This window comes from Phyllobates terribilis, unplaced genomic scaffold (genome assembly GCF_046119375.1).
Source record: "Phyllobates terribilis strain yellow unplaced genomic scaffold, ASM4611937v1 Scaffold_9__5_contigs__length_417890890, whole genome shotgun sequence".
NCBI classification, from domain to species: Eukaryota; Metazoa; Chordata; class Amphibia; order Anura; family Dendrobatidae; genus Phyllobates; species Phyllobates terribilis.
In genome coordinates this window covers 155,816,218-155,840,359 of record NW_027362769.1, presented here as the reverse complement: position 1 = coordinate 155,840,359, position 24,142 = coordinate 155,816,218, and the positions used below count along the sequence as shown (strand labels likewise).

Below are 24,142 nucleotides of genomic sequence, written 5' to 3'. Positions count from 1 at the left end.
GAGATATTCTACCGTCCCCGCTCGAGCTGTGTGGTCCAGATATACCTTAGTACAATCAATATTGTGAATCTTTTTTCCCAATGGTGACAAAGGTTTAACCAATTCTTAGCAACCCACAGACGGCCCTTTATAAATGTTCTGAGCTCTGAGTCGGGGAGGGGGGCAAACAAAAGATCCTTAGGCCTGGGAATCTTTCAACCCACCTCTTAAAAAGTGATCTCTGGGCACAGGAGAAATAAAGGAAGGTCCAGGAGGAGTGAATAAAATTATCTAAGGCTGGACAAGCATTAAAAGGCCTTTATCCTGGGAGAAAATATATCCTTTGAGGTCTCTTTTTTTTTTTGCCCATCGTTGACTATCCAGAATGACACGTGAGTTTTTCCTAGTGCAATTGGAGCTCAAAGATATATTTTTCTTTTTTCAAAATTTATAAAAAAAAAAAAACAAACAAAACAAAGATAGATGATTTATCAACAATCCCCCGAGGAGCCCAAAAAAAAAAAATCAGAACAATTTCAACAAGTAGTGAAGTCATGTCTCAGGATACAAGGTCAGGAACGCAACATCCATCACCATCACAGGACAACAATGCTTTACGCCCGCTGCTCTGTTTTCCCAAACAGTAGTAAATACTTTCAGACAGATAAATAACTTAAGACGAAAGAGCGAACAAGAGTTACGTTACTCAATTAACGGTCATCCCTTGCACCTATTGATACATGCACATGTAAATTTCGCCATCTGTCTTTGTTGTTGACCAGTCTACTAAAAGGCATAAACTTGTCAAAGGTAAAACAATTTCCGTACATACAAATTCAGACCCCAAAAAATCTATAAAAGGAGAAAAAAATTTGCCCCCATCCAACAATAGAAACCTGGTCCATGGGTTAGAGCTAGAAATTAGTGAATTGATTGGATGAGAATTTCATTTGCGTCCAGGAAAAAGATATATATTTGTACTGTGTTAGCCAGTAGATAGAAAAATATTCTCAAATCTTAATATTTTTCTGTCCAATTTACAGAAATTCTCTGGGCCGAGTCCGAGCAATAGGCAATTTGCTTTGCAAAAATCGTCAAAAATGATCGCTGGCATTTTGCACAAACCAAAAGATTGCATTATCCAGAGAAGGCTCACAAGACCTTAGGCACGGCCGGGCAGGCTTCCCTACAATGCCTCACAGCTATCACATCTATAGCACAGACAACCAATAGGGACTATCATAGCCAGTATAAAACCAGAACCTGGAAATGCAGCTGCCACTTAAATGATGGTGAATCTGGATAGTGAAATGACGTCACAGCTCACAGATTAGCCATAAAGTTAGGGAGAGAAAGCCATTCAACCCTGAACAAACTGTACAGAGTGTACAGCACAGCAGTGAAGAAGATTAATGTGTGAGAATCTGGCTGTTCGTTACCCCCTGTTACCATCTGTTTTCTGATAGCCATATAGGTTGCCGTCACTTGGACATTGCTAAGGGTGTGTTGGCGTTAAAGAGGTTGAAAGGGGTTGGATACAGTCCTAGGAGACCTCAGAGTGTTATATACATCTTTTCTCTACAACTGGAGTCTTTGCAGTACTTTTAATTCTTGGTAAATCGATTTACCGCAAATCAAATTTTGGGGAAAAATTCAGCCAAGCTGGTGAGTTGGAATTTCAAAGGATTCGCTCATCCCCAGTTAGAACACGCATGAGATATGTTGGAAAGGGGAAATAAACTCTCTCATTTTTTTTTGTATATTAGCTGTGATCAAAAATTTAGGGTCATTGTCAAAAAGTGGCAAATTCTAAAGTCTGTTAAAAGTTCTCTGAAAAACGTGTAAGATGCCAATACATAGCTATAATGTAAAGTAAAGGCCCCTATACACTTTAAACTTAAGGAGGGTGAACCCGTCGATATCAATGTCTAATGTGTATGGGGGCGCCGTCCGATTGATGGTCCGGAGAGATGTCGATCATACATCTCCGATTTCGGACTGCCAATTGCATTGCCCTCCATAGGATAAGCCGATGTGTCAGTCTGCGCACAGGGGAGCGCTCCCGTGTATTCGAAAAATGGCTGAGATGACTGTCAGCCGAACGATCGGCCGAAGCATCGTTTAGCCAACTGCCAGCTAATGGGTATGGCCGGCTTAATAGTAATAGTTTGTATTAAAAAAAAAATAGTAGACAAATTACTACTCGGGACTGGCGTAGCCCGAAGGACATGCTGGTAACCACGAAGAAGTTGGAAGCCCCAAGAATTCCTTTTGCCTCAGTTCAATAAACAAAGCGGTAAGATGTACTACTTCTTTGGCTCAAAAATAGACACACATTCTACATGCCTCTCCGAGGAGGAGAGAAGAAAGAAAGCAAAAACAAATGCAGAAACATCTACTAAACAGAGGTGATAAATGGCCAAAAACACCAGCATTGATAACCAATTCCTCACAGTAATCTTTAGAAATTAATTACAATCCAAGGCATTAGATGCTTTGCCAGAAAGCGGCTGTAATTATGTTCCGTACAGGTAGAGATGGACGGCTGCCATGTGATCCAACGATTACAGGATAAGACGTAGTTAGGCAGCGGGCTTAGGCTGTGCACAGTAATCACAGGCAATCCCTGGTATTCTAGCCTGACATTACTTAAATGATTTGTAGTAAAAACTCTTACACCATTTACTATTTAAAAATACAAAATGAAAAATTTCATCCCCCCAAAATTGCGTAGAGATATTCTATGGATTGGGCAATTCCTGATGGATCTTATTTATCTTTGCAGTGACTTCTTTTAGGAGTTTCCAACAACAACGACGTTCATTTTTTTTACTTATTTTTTTTAAAAGGGCTCCAGATTAATTTTTGAAAACGTTCAAAAACGCGTTAAAAGAAGTCAACATTTTTGTAACATTCGTTATATAATGATTTTCTTTGCTTCTAATCTCATCAGAGCTTGACATTTCAGATCACCTTTACCTGCTGGAAGGAATTACCAAGACATTCCAGGCCAAGGTACTTAGTAAGTATGGCCGATAATTAGTCTGACATTTGAAGTAGCTCAACCATTATCTGTGACCGCTGTAAACAATGTTACCTAGTGAGCCCCCTTCACACAGATGGACGTTACTTTTGTCAGTTGCAGAACACAGAAGCATCTGTTCCTAATACATGGGGTATTGATCATGGTGACTTTTCGCCTTGAGAAACTTGGGGGGGAGGAGGGAAGAGGGAACCTTGTGTCAACGTGTGTCATCCCAACAAAGCTTTGTTTGCAGGAGAGGAGAAGAAGCCGAAATATAATTAGTGATTGGTCACACTGTGTCTGTGCCGCCATATACTGATACATCTGTACTGATAGCCGGGCAGGGCAGAAGGGGCTCATCAGGGTGTTCAAAGTAAAACAAAAAAAACTATTTGGCACCTTCACAGTTTATTCTAAACAGGAAATCTCCAGGGTTTTACAACAAATGGGTCTGATCACACTGCAACCAAGTGGTTCTTTCTCACAAAGAGGTGATGCAGCAGCAATAAGACTTACGACACCCACCAGATGTGTCAATTCCAGGGCCACGATGCAAAAACTGATAACCAGACCCCACAAATATCATTGGTCACCAGCGATTCAATATGTAACAGAAGGGTCTTTTGGCCCCATCAGAGACCAGGGCTGCAAACTTTGCACCACCTATGGACTAAGAAAAAATGGTAATCAGCTCACCTTCCAGGGAGGACAATTCAGTGTGAAAACCACTTGAATTCCCATAGGGACCGTGGTAGACCTTATTGGGTCAAGGTGTGGTGCAAGTAGTGCAGAACCACACCAGGATGGTATCCAGGGCAGAAATGGAAGAAAGGTCCATGAGGACTGTGCTCAAAGACCAATGAGAAAATGTTAAAACATAACTTTTACTGTGCACTTAAAAACATGGTGAGAAAAAGCAAAAAGGTAAAAAAGATTAAGGATCCATAAGCTTACGCGTTTCGGGTTAGCATGAATAAGGTTGGCATCCAGGTCACAAATGGAAGAAAGGTCCATGAGGACTGGGCTCCAACACTAATGAGAAAATGTTAAAACATAACTTTTACTGTGCAGTTAAAAACATGGTGAGAAAAAACAAAAAAGATTAAGGATCCATAAGCTTACGCGTTTCGGGTTAGCAACCCTTATTCACGAATAAGGCTGGTATCTCCATGAGGACTAGGCTCCAGCACCGATAAGAAAATGTTAAAACATAACTTTTACTGTGCACTTAAAAACATGAGAAAAAGCAAAAAAAAAAAAGATAAAAAAGATTAAGGATCCATAAACCTACGCGTTTCATGTTAGCTACCCTTATTCATGAGTGAGGCTGGTATCCAGGTAAGAAATTGAATAACGGTTCTTGAGGGCTGGGCTTAAGCACCAATGAGAAAATGTTAAAACATGACTTTTACTGTGCACTTAAAAACATGGTGAGAAAAATCAAAAAAGATAAAAAAAGAGTTAGGATCCATAAGCTTACGCGTTTTGAGTTTTCACCACCTATAGACTAAGAAAAAATGGTAATCAGCTCACCTTCCAGGGAGGACAATTCAGTGTGAAAACCACTTGAATTCACATAGGAACCCTGGTAGACCTTGTTCGGTCAGGGTGTGGTGCAAGGAGTGTAGAAACACACCAGGTTGGTATCCACGTCAGACATGGAAGAAGCGTCCATCAGGACTGGGCTCCAGCACCAATGAGAAAATGATAAAAGTTACAGGTTTCAGGAGAAAAACTTTTGCCCCTCATTTTCATTGGAAATCCAGTTTGCTGTTCATCTGAGATTTTTCAGCTTTGTTTTATCCTCAATATGATGTAGAAAAAACTTGTGGTGGAAAAAAAATGTGCATGCCACTTACATAAAGCAGAACCTGAAGGAAACCTGTCCAAACTCGGCACTCTCCAATCAAAAGTCTGCAAAAAAAAAAAAACGCTTCAGGAAAAAACTCTTCCAGAACCATTCAAAACCACTTCAGGAAAAGAAAAACTTCTAAAAAAAAGAAAAAAGGGGTCTCCTGGGGTGATTTTCACTTGAAAGACTCATAACTTTTCACACAGTTTTTTTCTGAAGTTTCTGGAGCAGAAATTATTGGAGAGTTTTTTCTGACATTTAAAAACAACCATTTCTCAAGCACCATACTCTTCTCTGGAGTTTTCTAAGCCTCAAACGTCTTTTATTCTGCTTCTTTTGATTGTCTCCTAAACATTTTTTTAGCATTTTTGAGCGTTTTGTGTATGTTTTTTGATCTCCATTAAGTAATGAAGAAAACAATAGCTTTTTTTCTGTGGCAGAAACTCTAAAAATAAAAGCGCAAAAAATATCTGTGCGTCTTCCCAGCGTCTTTTTAGCCTTCAAATTGACTTGTATTGTAAGTATTGATCTTCTTCCTAGTGGTAAAAACCTGGAACCCACCTGAAAGAGAGCCTCAAAACCGCTGCAAAAATGGACATAATGCACAGCAATGTATAAGCGACACTGCTGTGCATGAGTTCAGTCATTTGTTGCTTCTTTTAACCTCTTCAGCTTTCGGAAACCGTGAAGTGGTTAAAAGAATTGTCAAGCTCATCCGTCGTGTGGCTTCCTCTAGGAAGTCGCTCGCTAGTTTAGTTTAAATTATAGAAAACAACAGACTCAAGTGACAGAACCGCAACAAAGACAGCGGCAAAACCATTGGCAAAGCTGCTTCAGGAAAAAGACGGCCGGCCATTTCTTGAAGTGGCTTTGCCTAGGAAAACTTCGGCAAGTCCTCGCCAGCGTCTTAAAGACGCCATGTGCATGTACGCTCTAGGCTATGTTCACGCAGAGTTTTTTTTCAGCGGACAAAAATGATTATTCTTGTGGAAACCACTTAAGAAAACATTCCTTTTTTGGGCTATTTGCACACAGAGTTTTTGGAGGAGGGAACTTTCCAAGCCCTCTAAAACTTTGAGCTTCTGCTTGGAAAACCACAAGGCTCCGTGTGCACAAAGCCAAAAGTTCAAAAAACTCCTCATATAAATAGAAAATTTGGAGAAGATCTGCTCCAAAAACTCCTAAAAAAACCCTCAGTGTAAAAGTAGCCTTTAAACCCCTTCCTATTACTCAACAACAACTCTCTCACATGATCCGATGACATAAAGTCTCTTGTGAACCAAGCAGAGGATGTGATGTACACGCGCACTCCACTGACAGATAGCACTTGGCTCCTCATGTCTTTGATGGACAAAGCGTGCGAATGTGACCGATCACAAACGCTTTAATAGATCATTTGCAACCTCAAGTGACCGATACATTATAGAATGTAGAATCCTAAACTATTGGCTAATGTTATTTCTATACATTGCATGTGGAAACTGGCTGCATTGCTGTGATATACCTTTAAGAACGGAGCTGGTGGAGGTTTGGGTATATTTACTGAAGGTAAATTGCTTTTTTCTCAGTATACAGTGAGTACCTAGGTGTAAAGAGCCAGAAAAAGGTAACACTTTTACACTGCAGTGAGAATGGATGGACAGCATGAGAACTGAGCAAACATGTTAAATAAGTTGTGTAATGGGGTATGGCGAAGATACTTTATACAGCCCTTCCTGGAGTGGCGATCACTTCATCTATTAATTCCAGTCTCAGCTACCAGTGCTCCCCACCTCAGAGCAGCTATCTGCCATGTGGAGAAATGGTGCAATGTGAATAAACATAGTAATTAACACAACACATTGCCCTGTACTGCTCATTACCAATGCTGAAATGCACACACTGAACTTGGAACAGAACAATGGCAGAAATACAAAGTGTAAAGCTCAGGACTTCCTATCCTAAAGGATACATTATCATAATAACCTCGCCACAGCCACAGGGCTGGAAGTTACCATGGCTGAAGAAAGTTCACTAACTTACAACTGAAGAAACAACACCAAACTGGACAGACAGACAGACAGACAGATAGATAGATAGATAGATAGATAGATAGATAGATAGATAATAGATGATAGATAGATAATAGATAGATGGAGGGATAGATCGATAGATAGATAGATGGATAGATAGATAATAGATGATAGATAGATAATAGATAGATGGAGGGATAGATCGATAGATAGATAGATGGATAGATAGATAATAGATGATAGATAGATAATAGATAGATGGAGGGATAGATCGATAGATAGATAGATAGATAATAGATAGATAGATGATAGATAGATAGATAGATAGATAGATAATAGATGATAGATAGATAATAGATAGATGGAGGGATAGATCGATAGATAGATAGATAGATAGATAGATAATAGATAGATAGATGATAGATAGATAGATAGATAGACAGACAGATAGATAGATAGATAGATAGATAGATAGATAGATAGATAGATAGATAGATGATACCCCACCCTGGATGTGTCCCTATCCCTATCTCCCCATTATTTTACCACTTGCTTTTGCAATGCTAACATGTACTTAGTCCTTCCAATAAAGCCCATTTGATTTGATTTGATTTGATAGATAGATAATAGATAGATACTATAGGTAGATAATAGATAGATAGATGATAGCTAGTGATAGATAGATAGATAGATAGATAATAGATAGATGATAGATAGATGGATAGATAGATAGATAGATAGATGATAGATAATAGATAGATAGATGATAGATAATAGATAGATATATACTATAGATAGATGATAGATAGATAGATAGATAGATAGATAATAGATAGATGATAGATAATAGACAGATATATACTATAGATAGATGATAGATAGATAGATAGATAGATAATAGATAGATGATAGATAGATAGATAGATAGATAGATAATAGATAGATAGATAGATGATAGATACTATAGGTAGATAGATGATAGATAATAGACAGATAGATAGATGATAGATAATAGATAGATATATACTATAGATAGATGATAGATAGATAGATAGATAATAGATAGATGATAGATAATAGACAGATATATACTATAGATAGATGATAGATAGATAGATAGATAATAGATAGATGATAGATAATAGATAGATATATACTATAGATAGATGATAGATAGATAGATAGATAATAGATAGATGATAGATAGATAGATAGATAGATAATAGATAGATAGATAGATAGATAGATGATAGATAGATAGATAGATAGATAGATAATAGATAGATGATAGATAATAGATAGATATATACTATAGATAGATGATAGATAGATGATAAATGATAGATAGATGGATAGATAGATAGATGATAGATAATAGATAGATAGATGGATAGATAGATAGATGATAGATAATAGATAGATAGATGGATAGATAGATAGATGATAGATAATAGACAGATAGATAGATGATAGATAATAGATGATAGGTGATAGATAGATGATAGACAGACAACATTTAGTTAGATCGATACATAGATTGATAGAAGATACAGGTACATAATACAGATAGATACAGAAGATTACTAGATCGATACATTCAAAGATATGATAAATGAAAGATAGATAAATAGATAAATAAAAAATATAATGGAACAGCACAACAAACAGGAGGATCTGGGTGCAAGGCCTCCCAAACAAGAATCCAATTGTTGCAATATATGAAAAAATAAGCAAATCAACATTTCAAAAAATGCAAAGAAAAACTGAACCTTAATTTGCTCATGTGGCACCAATTCAATCTAGAGAAAGGTTCTGTGAACTGAAAGGTGGCCTCATGAGCTAATTAAAGTCCACTTTTTCTTTGCATTTTTTGGAATGCTGACTCTGATTATTTTTTCGTAGATAGATAGACAGTTCATGGCTTTAGAAAGACTCATAGTTTGAAGAGCCAAAGCGTTGCGCATACATGGGTGAATAAAGAGCACAGTATTATCACTATCTCACGTCTGGAGTGCTGCCATTTTTTGCCATGTGTATATGGAGGATACTAGGTCTGTACCCTGAGACTTGCTCCCGTTTGCTACATCAGTTTTGTATAGTGCTGCTTTCTTTTGATGATAGATAAATAGATAGATGATAGATAATTAGATAGATAGATAATAGATAGATAATAGATAGATAGATAGATAGATGATAGATAATAGATAATAGATAGATAGATAGATAGATAATAGATAGATAGATAGATAGATAATAGATAGATAGATGGATAGATAGATAGAGGGATAGATAGATAGATAGATAATAGATAATAGATAGATAGATAGATAGATGATAGATAATAGATAGATAGATAGATAGATAGATAGATGGAGGGATAGATAGATAGATAGATAGATAGATAGATAGATAGATAGATAGCATTGTGAATGTTGTACATGTCACACATTTCCTACATAAGGCATCAACCCTTCAAATGACCAAAAGTTGATCAATCTGCAAAAAGATGACGACAGCAGTCACAATCCGGATGGTGGCACACACCAAATCTTTAATGCATGTGCAATGTATGTCCAAATCCACGACATTTTCCAGTCTTAGACCCGACCTCCTCCTACTTCTGGAATCCATCGATTACAGAGATAGCTGTAGATATCTTATCGGTAGGAGCTCGGGTGTAGTATTCATTTACTCTCTTTTTTTCGAGTCTTGTACTTTGTTATCCGTCGCAGGGACCTTGTGTAGAGTTACGTTTTTTAAAACCTTGGACTTAAAACCTTGACAACCAAATGAGCAGAGAAATGTGAGGAAACGGCGTCCTTGTGAAAGTTATTGTGTCTAATACCTTCCTCTTAGAAAGATTACACCATGTAAAAATGTGCATGACTGAGACAAGAAGCAGCTCCAGACCTCAGAGCTGCGCTCATTGTAAACGTCTTCAGCTAAAACCTTGCATCAGGTCATGCAGGTATTACACCTCGACGAGACAGCGGGGACGACTGCACGTCATATATACACAGGAATGAAGGATATCTGACACCATGCAGCACCGGTCCGATGTACCGTATCCCTCATCTACAGAGGCTATTAGCAACACTCGTTCACGATTATCGTTCAGTATAAATGGCCCCTAAGTGTTAGGGTCAGTGTATAGCAGAGATAATCTACATTAGGGTCAGTGTATAGCAGGGATAATCTACATTAGGGTCAGTGTATAGCAGGGATAATCTACATTAGGGTCAGTGTATAGCAGGGGTAATCTACATTAGGGTCAGTGTATAGCAGAGATAATCTACATTAGGGTCAGTGTATAGCAGAGATAATCTACATTAGGGTCAGTGTATAGCAGGGGTAATCTACATTAGGGTCAGTGTATAGCAGAGATAATCTACATTAGGGTCAGTGTATAGCAGAGATAATCTACATTAGGGTCAGTGTATAGCAGGGGTAATCTACATTAGAGTCAGTGTATAGCAGGGGTAATCTACATTAGGGTCAGTGTATAGCAGGGGTAATCTACATTACGGTCAGTGTATAGCAGAGATAATCTACATTAGGGTCAGTGTATAGCAGAGATAATCTACATTAGGGTCAGTGTACAGCAGAGATAATCTACATTAGGGTCAGTGTATAGCAGAGATAATCTACATTAGAGTCAGTGTATAGCAGGGGTAATCTACATTAGGGTCAGTGTATAGCAGGGGTAATCTACATTAGGGTCAGTGTATAGCAGGGGTAATCTACATTACGGTCAGTGTATAGCAGAGATAATCTACATTAGGGTCAGTGTATAGCAGAGATAATCTACATTAGGGTCAGTGTACAGCAGAGATAATCTACATTAGGGTCAGTGTATAGCAGAGATAATCTACATTAGAGTCAGTGTATAGCAGGGGTAATCTACATTAGGGTCAGTGTATAGCAGAGATAATCTACATTAGAGTCAGTGTATAGCAGGGGTAATCTACATTACGGTCAGTGTATAGCAGAGATAATCTACATTAGGGTCAGTGTATAGCAGAGATAATCTACATTAGAGTCAGTGTATAGCAGGGGTAATCTACATTAGGGTCAGTGTATAGCAGGGGTAATCTACATTACGGTCAGTGTATAGCAGAGATAATCTACATTAGGGTCAGTGTATAGCAGAGATAATCTACATTAGGGTCAGTGTACAGCAGAGATAATCTACATTAGGGTCAGTGTATAGCAGGGGTAATCTACATTAGGGTCAGTGTATAGCAGGGATAATCTACATTAGAGTCAGTGTATAGCAGGGGTAATCTACATTAGGGTCAGTGTACAGCAGAGATAATCTACATTAGGGTCAGTGTATAGCAGAGATAATCTACATTAGGGTCAGTGTATAGCAGGGATAATCTACATTAGGGTCAGTGTATAGCAGAGATAATCTACATTAGGGTCAGTGTATAGCAGGGGTAATCTACATTAGGGTCAGTGTATAGCAGGGGTAATCTACATTAGGGTCAGTGTACAGCAGAGATAATCTACATTAGGGTCAGTGTATAGCAGAGATAATCTACATTAGGGTCAGTGTATAGCAGGGATAATCTACATTAGGGTCAGTGTATAGCAGAGATAATCTACATTAGGGTCAGTGTATAGCAGGGGTAATCTACATTAGGGTCAGTGTATAGCAGGGGTAATCTACATTAGGGTCAGTGTACAGCAGAGATAATCTACATTAGGGTCAGTGTATAGCAGAGATAATCTACATTACGGTCAGTAAATAGCAGAGATAATCTACATTAGGGTCAGTGTATAGCAGAGATAATCTACATTAGGGTCAGTGTATAGCAGGGGTAATCTACATTAGGGTCAGTGTATAGCAGGGGTAATCTACATTAGGGTCAGTGTATAGCAGAGATAATCTACATTAGGGTCAGTGTATAGCAGGGGTAATCTACGTTAGGGTCAGTGTATAGCAGTGGTAATCTACATTAGGGTCAGTGTATAGCAGGGGTAATCTACATTAGGGTCAGTGTATAGCAGGGGTAATCTACATTAGGGTCAGTGTATAGCAGAGATAATCTACATTAGGGTCAGTGTATAGCAGGGGTAATCTACATTAGGGTCAGTGTATAGCAGAGATAATCTACATTAGGGTCAGTGTATAGCAGGGATAATCTACATTAGAGTCAGTGTATAGCAGGGGTAATCTACATTAGGGTCAGTGTACAGCAGAGATAATCTACATTAGGGTCAGTGTATAGCAGAGATAATCTACATTAGGGTCAGTGTATAGCAGGGATAATCTACATTAGGGTCAGTGTATAGCAGAGATAATCTACATTAGGGTCAGTGTATAGCAGGGGTAATCTACATTAGGGTCAGTGTATAGCAGGGGTAATCTACATTAGGGTCAGTGTACAGCAGAGATAATCTACATTAGGGTCAGTGTATAGCAGAGATAATCTACATTAGGGTCAGTGTATAGCAGAGATAATCTACATTAGGGTCAGTGTATAGCAGAGATAATCTACATTAGGGTCAGTGTATAGCAGGGGTAATCTACATTAGGGTCAGTGTATAGCAGGGGTAATCTACATTAGGGTCAGTGTATAGCAGAGATAATCTACATTAGGGTCAGTGTATAGCAGGGGTAATCTACGTTAGGGTCAGTGTATAGCAGAGATAATCTACATTAGGGTCAGTGTATAGCAGGGGTAATCTACATTAGGGTCAGTGTATAGCAGGGGTAATCTACATTAGGGTCAGTGTACAGCAGAGATAATCTACATTAGGGTCAGTGTATAGCAGAGATAATCTACATTAGGGTCAGTGTATAGCAGAGATAATCTACATTAGGGTCAGTGTATAGCAGGGGTAATCTACATTAGGGTCAGTGTATAGCAGGGGTAATCTACATTAGGGTCAGTGTACAGCAGAGATAATCTACATTAGGGTCAGTGTATAGCAGAGATAATCTACATTAGGGTCAGTGTATAGCAGAGATAATCTACATTAGGGTCAGTGTATAGCAGAGATAATCTACATTAGGGTCAGTGTATAGCAGGGGTAATCTACATTAGGGTCAGTGTATAGCAGGGGTAATCTACATTAGGGTCAGTGTATAGCAGAGATAATCTACATTAGGGTCAGTGTATAGCAGGGGTAATCTACGTTAGGGTCAGTGTATAGCAGGGGTAATCTACATTAGGGTCAGTGTATAGCAGGGGTAATCTACATTAGGGTCAGTGTATAGCAGAGATAATCTACTTTAGGGTCAGTGTATAGCAGGGGTAATCTACATTAGGGTCAGTGTATAGCAGAGATAATCTACATTAGGGTCAGTGTATAGCAGGGATAATCTACATTAGGGTCAGTGTCTAGCAGAGACAATCTACATTACGGTCAGTGTATAGCAGAGATCATCTACATTACGGTCAGTGTATAGCAGGGGTAATCTACATTAGGGTCAGTGTATAGCAGGGATAATCTACGTTAGAGTCAGTGTATAGCAGGGGTAATCTACATTAGGGTCAGTGTATAGCAGAGATAATCTACATTAGGGTCAGTGTATAGCAGGGGTAATCTACATTAGGGTCAGTGTATAGCAGAGATAATCTACATTACGGTCAGTGTATAGCAGGGGTAATCTACATTAGGGTCAGTGTATAGCAGGGGTAATCTACATTACAGTCAGTGTATAGCAGAGATAATCTACATTACAGTCAGTGTATAGCAGAGATAATCTACATTACGGTCAGTGTATAGCAGGGGTAATCTACATTAGGGTCAGTGTATAGCAGGGATAATCTACATTACGGTCAGTGTATAGCAGGGGTAATCTACATTAGGGTCAGTTTATAGCAGGGGTAATCTACATTAGGGTCAGTGTATAGCAGAGATAATCTACATTAGGGTCAGTGTATAGCAGGGGTAATCTACATTAGGGTCAGTGTACAGCAGAGATAATCTACATTAGGGTCAGTGTATAGCAGAGATAATCTACATTAGGGTCAGTGTATAGCAGGGATAATCTACATTAGGGTCAGTGTATAGCAGGGATAATCTACATTAGAGTCAGTGTATAGCAGGGGTAATCTACATTAGGGTCAGTGTACACCAGAGATAATCTACATTAGGGTCAGTGTATAGCAGGGGTAATCTACATTAGGGTCAGTGTATAGCAGGGATAATCTACATTAGAGTCAGTGTATAGCAGGGGTAATCTACATTAGGGTCAGTGTACAGCAGAGATAATCTACATTAGGGTCAGTGTATAGCAGAGATAATCTACATTAGGGTCAGTGTATAGCAGGGATAATCTACATTAGGGTCAGTGTATAGCAGAGATAATCTACATTAGGGTCAGTGTATAGCAGGGGTAATCTACATTAGGGTCAGTGTATAGCAGGGGTAATCTACATTAGGGTCAGTGTACAGCAGAGATAATCTACATTAGGGTCAGTGTATAGCAGAGATAATCTACATTAGGGTCAGTGTATAGCAGAGATAATCTACATTAGGGTCAGTGTATAGCAGTGGTAATCTACGTTAGGGTCAGTGTATAGCAGGGGTAATCTACATTAGGGTCAGTGTATAGCAGGGGTAATCTACATTAGGGTCAGTGTATAGCAGGGGTAATCTACATTAGGGTCAGTGTATAGCAGAGATAATCTACATTAGGGTCAGTGTATAGCAGGGGTAATCTACATTAGGGTCAGTGTATAGCAGAGATAATCTACATTAGGGTCAGTGTATAGCAGGGATAATCTACATTAGGGTCAGTGTATAGCAGAGACAATATACATTACGGTCAGTGTATAGCAGAGATCATCTACATTACGGTCAGTGTATAGCAGAGATAATCTACATTACGGTCAGTGTATAGCAGAGATCATCTACATTACGGTCAGTATATAGCAGGGGTAATCTACATTAGGGTCAGTGTATAGCAGGGATAATCTACATTACGGTCAGTATATAGAAGAGATAATCTACATTAGGGTCAGTGTATAGCAGGGGTAATCTACATTAGGGTCAGTGTATAGCAGGGATAATGTACATTAGGGTCAGTGTATAGCAGGGATAATCTACATTAGGGTCAGTGTATAGCAGGGGTAATCTACGTTAAGGTCAGTGTATAGCAGGGGTAATCTACATTAGGGTCAGTGTATAGCAGGGGTAATCTACGTTAGGGTCAGTGTATAGCAGGGATAATCTACATTAGGGTCAGTGTATAGCAGGGGTAATCTACGTTAGGGTCAGTGTATAGCAGGGGTAATCTACATTAGGGTCAGTGTATAGCAGAGATAATCTACATTAGGGTCAGTGTATAGCAGGGATAATCTACATTAGGGTCAGTGTATAGCAGGGGTAATCTACATTAGGGTCAGTGTATAGCAGGGGTAATCTACATTAGGGTCAGTGTATAGCAGGGATAATCTACATTACGGTCAGTGTATAGCAGGGGTAATCTACATTAGGGTCAGTGTATAGCAGGGATAATCTACATTAGGGTCAGTGTATAGCAGGTATAATGTACATTAGGGTCAGTGTATAGCAGAGATAATCTACATTGGGGTCAGTGTATAGCAGGGGTAATCTACATTAGGGTCAGTGTATAGCAGGGGTAATCTACATTACGGTCAGTGTATAGCAGGGGTAATCTACATTAGGGTCAGTGTATAGCAGAGATAATCTACATTAGGGTCAGTGTATAGCAGGGGTAATCTACATTAGGGTCAGTGTATAGCTGAGATAATCTACATTAGGGTCAGTGTATAGCAGGGATAATCTACATTAGGGTCAGTGTATAGCAGAGATAATCTACATTACGGTCAGTGTATAGCAGGGGTAATCTACATTAGGGTCAGTGTATAGCAGAGATAATCTACATTAGGGTCAGTGTATAGCAGGGATAATCTACATTAGGGTCAGTGTATAGCAGGGGTAATCTACGTTAGGGTCAGTGTATAGCAGAGATAATCTGCATTACAGTCAGTGTATAGCAGGGGTAATCTACATTAGGGTCAGTGTATAGCAGGGGTAATCTACGTTAAGGTCAGTGTATAGCAGGGGTAATCTACATTAGGGTCAGTGTATAGCAGGGGTAATCTACGTTAGGGTCAGTGTATAGCAGGGATAATCTACATTAGGGTCAGTGTATAGCAGGGGTAATCTACGTTAGGGTCAGTGTATAGCAGGGGTAATCTACATTAGGGTCAGTGTATAGCAGGGGTAATCTACATTAGGGTCAGTGTATAGCTGAGATAATCTACATTAGGGTCAGTGTATAGCAGAGATAATCTACATTAGGGTCAGTGTATAGCAGAGATAATCTACATTACGGTCAGTGTATAGCAGGGGTAATCTACATTAGGGTCTGTGTATAGCAGGGATAATCTAAATTACGGTCAGTGTATAGCAGGGGTAATCTACATTAGGGTCAGTGTATAGCAGGGATAATCTACATTAGGGTCAGTGTATAGCAGAGATAATCTACATTGGGGTCAGTGTATAGCAGGGATAATCTACATTAAGGTCAGTGTATAGCAGGGACAATGTATATTAGGGTCAGTGTATAGCAGGGGCAATCTACATTAGGGTCAGTGTATAGCAGGGGTAATCTACATTACGGTCAGTGTATAGCAGGGGTAATCTACATTAGGGTCAGTGTATAGCAGAGATAATCTACATTACGGTCAGTGTATAGCAGGGGTAATCTCCTTTATGGCCAGTGTATAGCAGGAATAATCTACATTAGGGTCAGTGTATAGCAGGGATAATCTACAGTACGGTCAGTGTATAGCAGAGATAATCTACATTAGGGTCAGTGTATAGCAGGGGTAATCTACATTAGGGTCAGTGTATAGCAGGGGTAATCTACATTAGGGTCAGTGTATAGCAGGGGTAATCTACATTAGGGTCAGTGTATAGCAGGGGTAATCTACATTAGGGCCAGTGTATAGCAGGCGTAATCTACAATACGGTCAGTGTATAGCAGGGGTAATCTACATTAGGGTCAGTTATAGCAGGGGTAATCTACATTAGGGTCAGTGTATAGCAGAGATAATCTACATTAGGGTCAGTGTATAGCAGAGATAATCTACTTTAGGGTCAGTGTATAGCAGGGGTAATCTACATTAGGGTCAGTGTATAGCAGGGGAAATCTACATTAGGGTCAGTGTATAGCAGGGGTAATCTACATTAGGGTCAGTGTATAGCAGAGATAATCTACATTATGGTCAGTGTATAGCAGGGGTAATTTACATTAGGGTCAGTGTATAGCAGAGATAATCTACATTAGGGTCACTGTATAGCAGGGGTAATCTACATTACGGTCAGTGTATAGCAGAGATAATCTACATTAGGGTCAGTGTATAGCAGGGGTAATCTACATTAGGGTCAGTGTATAGCAGGGGTAATCTACATTATGGTCAGTGTATAGCAGAGATAATCTACATTAGGGTCAGTATATAGCAGGGTTAATCTACATTACGGTCAGTGTATAGCAGGGGTAATCTACATTAGGGTCAGTGTATAGCAGGGGTAATCTACATTATGGTCAGTGTATACCAGGAAAAATCTACATTATGGTCAGTGTATAGCAGGAATAATCTATATTATGGTTAGTGTTTAGCAGGGGTAATCTACATTAGGGTCAGTGTATAGCAGGGGTAATCTACATTAGGGTCAATGTATAGCAGAGATAATCTACATTAGGGTCAGTGTATAGCAGGGGTAATCTACATTACGGTCAGTGTATAGCAGCGATAATCTACATTAGGGTCAGTGTATAGCAGGGGTAATCTACATTAGGGTCAGTGTATAGCAGAGATAATCTACATTATGGTCAGTGTATAGCAGGGGTAATCTACATTAGGGTCAGTGTATAGCAGGGGTAATCTACATTAGGGTCAATGTATAGCAGAGATAATCTACATTAGGGTCAGTGTATAGCAGGGGTTATCTACATTACGGTCAGTGTATAGCAGAGATAATCTACATTAGAGTCAGTGTATAGCAGGGATAATCTACATTATGGTCAGTGTATAGCAGGGGTAATCTACATTAGGGTCAGTGTATAGCTGAGTTAATCTACATTACGGTCAGTGTATAGCAGGGATAATCTACATTACGGTCAGTGTATAGCAGGGGTAATCTACATTAGGGTCAGTGTATAGCAGAGATAATCTACATTAGGGTCAGTGTATAGCAGAGATAATCTACATTAGGGTCAGTGTATAGCAGGGGTAATCTACGTTAGGGTCAGTGTATAGCAGAGATAATCTACATTAGGGTCAGTGTATAGCAGAGATAATCTACATTAGGGTCAGTGTATAGCAGGGATAATCTACATTAGAGTCAGTGTATAGCAAGGATAATCTACATTAGGGTCAGTGTATAGCAGGGGTAATCTACATTATGGTCAGTGTATAGCAGAGATAATCTACATTAGAGTCAGTGTATAGCAGGGATAATGTACATTATGGTCAGTGTATAGCAGGGGTAATCTACATTAGGGTCAGTGTATAGCAGGGGTAATCTACATTAGGGTCAGTGTATAGCTGAGTTAATCTACATTACGGTCAGTGTATAGCAGGGATAATCTACATTACGGTCAGTGTATAGCAGAGGTAATCTACATTAGGGTCAGTGTATAGCAGAGATAATCTACATTAGGGTCAGTGTATAGCAGAGATAATCTACATTAGGGTCAGTGTATAGCAGGGGTAATCTACGTTAGGGTCAGTGTATAGCAGAGATAATCTACATTAGGGTCAGTGTATAGCAGGGATAATCTACATTAGAGTCAGTGTATAGCAAGGATAATCTACATTAGGGTCAGTGTATAGCAGGGGTAATCTACATTATGGTCAGTGTATAGCAGAGATAATCTACATTAGGGTCAGTGTATAGCAGGGATAATCTACATTAAAGTCAGTGTATAGCAGGGATAATCTACATTAGGGTCAGTGTATAGCAGGGATAATCTACATTACGGTCAGTGTATAGCAGGGATAATCTACATTATGGTCAGTGTATAGCAGGGATAATCTACATTAGAGTCAGTGTATAGCAGGGGTAATCTACATTAGGGTCAGTGTATAGCAGGGATAATCTACATTAGGGTCAGTGTATAGCAGGGGTAATCTACATTACGGTCAGTGTATAGCAGGGGTAATCTACATTAGAGTCAGTGTATAGCAGAGATAATCTACATTAGGGTCAGTGTATAGCAGGGATAATCTACTTTAGGGTCAGTGTATAGCAGGGGTAATCTACATTAGGGTCAGTGTATAGCAGGGGTAATCTACATTAGGGTCAGTGTATAGCAGGGGTAATCTACATTAGGGTCAGTGTATAGCAGAGATAATCTACATTACGGTCAGTGTACAGCAGGGGTAATCTACATTAGGGTCAGTGTATAGCAGAGATAATCTACATTATGGTCAGTGTATAGCAGGGATAATCTACATTAGGGTCAGTGTATAGCAGGGATAATCTACATTAGGGTCAGTGTATAGCAGGGGTAATCTACATTAGGGTCAGTGTATAGCAGGGGTAATCTACATTAGGGTCAGTGTATAGCAGGGATTATCTACATTAGGGTCAGTGTATAGCAGGGGTAATCTACATTAGAGTCAGTGTATAGCAGAGATAATCTACATTATGGTCAGTGTATAGCAGGGATAATCTACATTAGGGTCAGTGTATAGCAGGGAAAATCTACTTTAGGGTCAATGTATAGCAGGGATAATCTACATTACGGTCAGTGTATAGCAGGGATAATCTACTTTAGGGTCAGTGTATAGCAGAGATAATCTACATTGTGGTCAGTGTATAGCAGAGATAATCTACATTAGGGTCAGTGTATAGCAGAGATAATCTACATTAGGGTCAGTGTATAGCAGGGGTAATCTACATTAGGGTCAGTGTATAGCAGGGATAATCTACATTACGGTCAGTGTATAGCAGGGGTAATCTACATTAGGGTCAATGTATAGCAGGTGTAATCTACATTACGGTCAGTGCATAGCAGGGATAATCTACTTTAGGGTCAGTGTATAGCAGGGGTAATCTACATTAGGGTCAGTGTATAGCAGAGATAATCTACATTATGGTCAGTGTATAGCAGGGATAATCTACATTAGGGTCAGTGTATAGCAGGGATAATCTACATTAGAGTCAGTGTACAGCAGGGGTAATCTACATTAGGGTCAGTGTATAGCAGAGATAATCTACATTATGGTCAGTGTATAGCAGGGATAATCTACATTAGGGTCAGTGTATAGCAGGGATAATCTACATTAGGGTCAGTGTATAGCAGGGGTAATCTACATTAGGGTCAGTGTATAGCAGGGGTAATCTACATTAGGGTCAGTGTATAGCAGGGATTATCTACATTAGGGTCAGTGTATAGCAGGGGTAATCTACATTAGAGTCAGTGTATAGCAGAGATAATCTACATTATGGTCAGTGTATAGCAGGGATAATCTACATTAGGGTCAGTGTATAGCAGGGAAAATCTACTTTAGGGTCAATGTATAGCAGGGATAATCTACATTACGGTCAGTGTATAGCAGGGATAATCTACTTTAGGGTCAGTGTATAGCAGAGATAATCTACATTACGGTCAGTGTATAGCAGGGGTAATCTACATTAGGGTCAGTGTATAGCAGGGGTAATCTACATTAGGGTCAATGTATAGCAGGTGTAATCTACATTACGGTCAGTGTATAGCAGGGGTAATCTACATTAGGGTCAGTGTATAGCAGGGGTAATCTACATTAGGGTCAGTGTATAGCAGGGATAATCTACATTACGGTCAGTGTATAGCAGGGGTAATCTACATTAGGGTCAATGTATAGCAGGGGTAATCTACATTAGGGTCAGTGTATAGCAGGGATAATCTACATTAGGGTCAGTGTATAGCAGGGGTAATCTACATTAGGGTCAGTGTATAGCAGGGATAATCTACATTAGGGTCAGTGTATAGCAGGGGTAATCTACATTAGGGTCAGTGTATAGCAGGGGTAATCTACATTAGGGTCAGTGTATAGCAGGGGTAATCTACATTAGGGTCAATGTATAGCAGGTGTAATCTACATTACGGTCAGTGTATAGCAGGGGTAATCTACATTAGGGTCAGTGTATAGCAGGGGTAATCTACATTAGGGTCAATGTATAGCAGGTGTAATCTACATTAGGGTCAGTGTATAGCAGGGATAATCTACTTTAGGGTCAGTGTATAGCAGGGGTAATCTACATTAGGGTCAGTGTATAGCAGGGGTAATCTACATTAGGGTCAGTGTATAGCAGGGATAATCTACATTAGGGTCAGTGTATAGCAGGGGTAATCTACATTAGGGTCAGTGTATAGCAGGGGTAATCTACATTAGGGTCAGTGTATAGCAGGGGTAATCTACATTAGGGTCAATGTATAGCAGGTGTAATCTACATTACGGTCAGTGTATAGCAGGGGTAATCTACATTAGGGTCAGTGTATAGCAGGGGTAATCTACATTAGGGTCAATGTATAGCAGGTGTAATCTACATTAGGGTCAGTGTATAGCAGGGATAATCTACTTTAGGGTCAGTGTATAGCAGGGGTAATCTACATTAGGGTCAGTGTATAGCAGGGGTAATCTACATTAGGGTCAGTGTATAGCAGGGGTAATCTACATTAGGGTCAATGTATAGCAGGTGTAATCTACATTACGGTCAGTGTATAGCAGGGATAATCTACTTTAGGGTCAGTGTATAGCAGGGGTAATCTACATTAGGGTCAGTGTATAGCAGGGTTAATCTACTTTAGGGTCAGTGTATAGCAGGGATAATCTACATTAGGGTCAGTGTATAGCAGGGGTAATCTACATTATGGTCAGTGTATAGCAGGGGCAATCTACATTAGGGTCAGTGTATAGCAGGGGTAATCTACATTAGGGTCAGTGTATAGCAGGGGTAATCTACATTAGGGTCAGTGTATAGCAGGGTTAATCTACATTAGGGTCAGTGTATAGCAGGGGTAATCTACATTAGGGTCAGTGTTTAGCAGGGATAATCTACATTAGGGTCAGTGTATAGCAGAGATAATCTACATTAGGGTCAGTGTATAGCAGGGATAATCTACATTATGGTCAGTGTATAGCAGGGATAATCTACATTATGGTCAGTGTATAGCAGGGGTAATCTACATTAGGGTCAGTGTATAGCAGGGGTAATCTACATTAGGGTCAGTGTATAGCAGGGGTAATCTACATTAGGGTCAGTGTTTAGCAGGGATAATCTACATTAGGGTCAGTGTATAGCAGAGATAATCTACATTATGGTCAGTGTATAGCAGGGATAATCTACATTATGGTCAGTGTATAGCAGAGATAATCTACATTAGGGTCAGTGTATAGCAGGGGTAATCTACATTAGGGTCAGTGTATAGCAGAGATAATCTACATTAGGGTCAGTGTATAGCAGGGGTAATCTACATTAGGGTCAGTGTTTAGCAGGGATAATCTACATTACGGTCAGTGTATAGCAGGGATAATCTACATTATGGTCAGTGTATAGCAGGGGTAATCTACATTAGGGTCAGTGTATAGCAGGGGTAATCTACATTAGGGTCAGTGTATAGCTGAGTTAATCTACATTACGGTCAGTGTATAGCAGGGATAATCTACATTACGGTCAGTGTATAGCAGGGGTAATCTACATTAGGGTCAGTGTATAGCAGAGATAATCTACATTAGGGTCAGTGTATAGCAGAGATAATCTACATTAGGGTCAGTGTATAGCAGGGGTAATCTACGTTAGGGTCAGTGTATAGCAGAGATAATCTACATTAGGGTCAGTGTATAGCAGAGATAATCTACATTAGGGTCAGTGTATAGCAGGGATAATCTACATTAGAGTCAGTGTATAGCAAGGATAATCTACATTAGGGTCAGTGTATAGCAGGGGTAATCTACATTATGGTCAGTGTATAGCAGAGATAATCTACATTAGGGTCAGTGTATAGCAGGGATAATCTACATTAGGGTCAGTGTATAGCAGGGGTAATCTACATTATGGTCAGTGTATAGCAGAGATAATCTACATTAGGGTCAGTGTATAGCAGGGGTAATCTACATTAAAGTCAGTGTATAGCAGGGATAATCTACATTAGGGTCAGTGTATAGCAGGGATAATCTACATTACGGTCAGTGTATAGCAGGGATAATCTACATTATGGTCAGTGTATAGCAGGGATAATCTACATTAGAGTCAGTGTATAGCAGGGGTAATCTACATTAGGGTCAGTGTATAGCAGGGATAATCTACATTATGGTCAGTGCATAGCAGAGATAATCTACATTAGGGTCAGTGTATAGCAGGGGTAATCTACATTAGAGTCAGTGTATAGCAGAGATAATCTACATTATGGTCAGTGTATAGCAGAGATAATCTACATTAGAGTCAGTGTATAGCAGGGATAATCTACTTTAGGGTCAGTGTATAGCAGAGATAATCTACATTACGGTCAGTGTACAGCAGGGGTAATCTACATTAGGGTCAGTGTATAGCAGAGATAATCTACATTATGGTCAGTGTATAGCAGGGATAATCTACATTAGGGTCAGTGTATAGCAGGGATAATCTACATTAGGGTCAGTGTATAGCAGGGGTAATCTACATTAGGGTCAGTGTATAGCAGGGATTATCTACATTAGGGTCAGTGTATAGCAGGGGTAATCTACATTAGGGTCAGTGTATAGCAGAGATAATCTACATTATGGTCAGTGTATAGCAGAGATAATCTACATTAGAGTCAGTGTATAGCAGAGATAATCTACATTATGGTCAGTGTATAGCAGGGATAATCTACATTAGGGTCAGTGTATAGCAGGGAAAATCTACTTTAGGGTCAATGTATAGCAGGGATAATCTACATTAGGGTCAGTGTATAGCAGGGGTAATCTACATTAGGGTCAATGTATAGCAGGTGTAATCTACATTACGGTCAGTGCATAGCAGGGATAATCTACTTTAGGGTCAGTGTATAGCAGGGGTAATCTACATTAGGGTCAGTGTATAGCAGGGGTAATCTACATTAGGGTCAGTGTATAGCAGGGGTAATCTACATTAGGGTCAATGTATAGCAGGTGTAATCTACATTACGGTCAGTGTATAGCAGGGATAATCTACTTTAGGGTCAGTGTATAGCAGGGGTAATCTACATTAGGGTCAGTGTATAGCAGGGGTAATCTACATTAGGGTCAATGTATAGCAGGTGTAATCTACATTACGGTCAGTGCATAGCAGGTATAA

General features: G+C 39.5%; 1 protein-coding gene across 10 annotated transcripts in view; it reads right to left on the bottom strand.

Moving 5' to 3' along the window:
• Positions 1-24,142, bottom strand: part of ZEB2 (zinc finger E-box binding homeobox 2) — a 174,886-nt gene that overhangs the window by 35,668 nt on the left and 115,076 nt on the right. For 4 of the 10 annotated variants that reach the window (XM_073647235.1, XM_073647225.1, XM_073647230.1 and 1 more), the window contains one exon: positions 4,864-4,918. The exons of the other annotated variants lie outside the window; for them this stretch is intronic. In XM_073647235.1, coding sequence (XP_073503336.1) covers positions 4,864-4,918 — 55 coding nt within the window. The remainder of the gene's footprint in view (positions 1-4,863; positions 4,919-24,142) is intronic. 10 annotated transcript variants of the gene reach the window in all.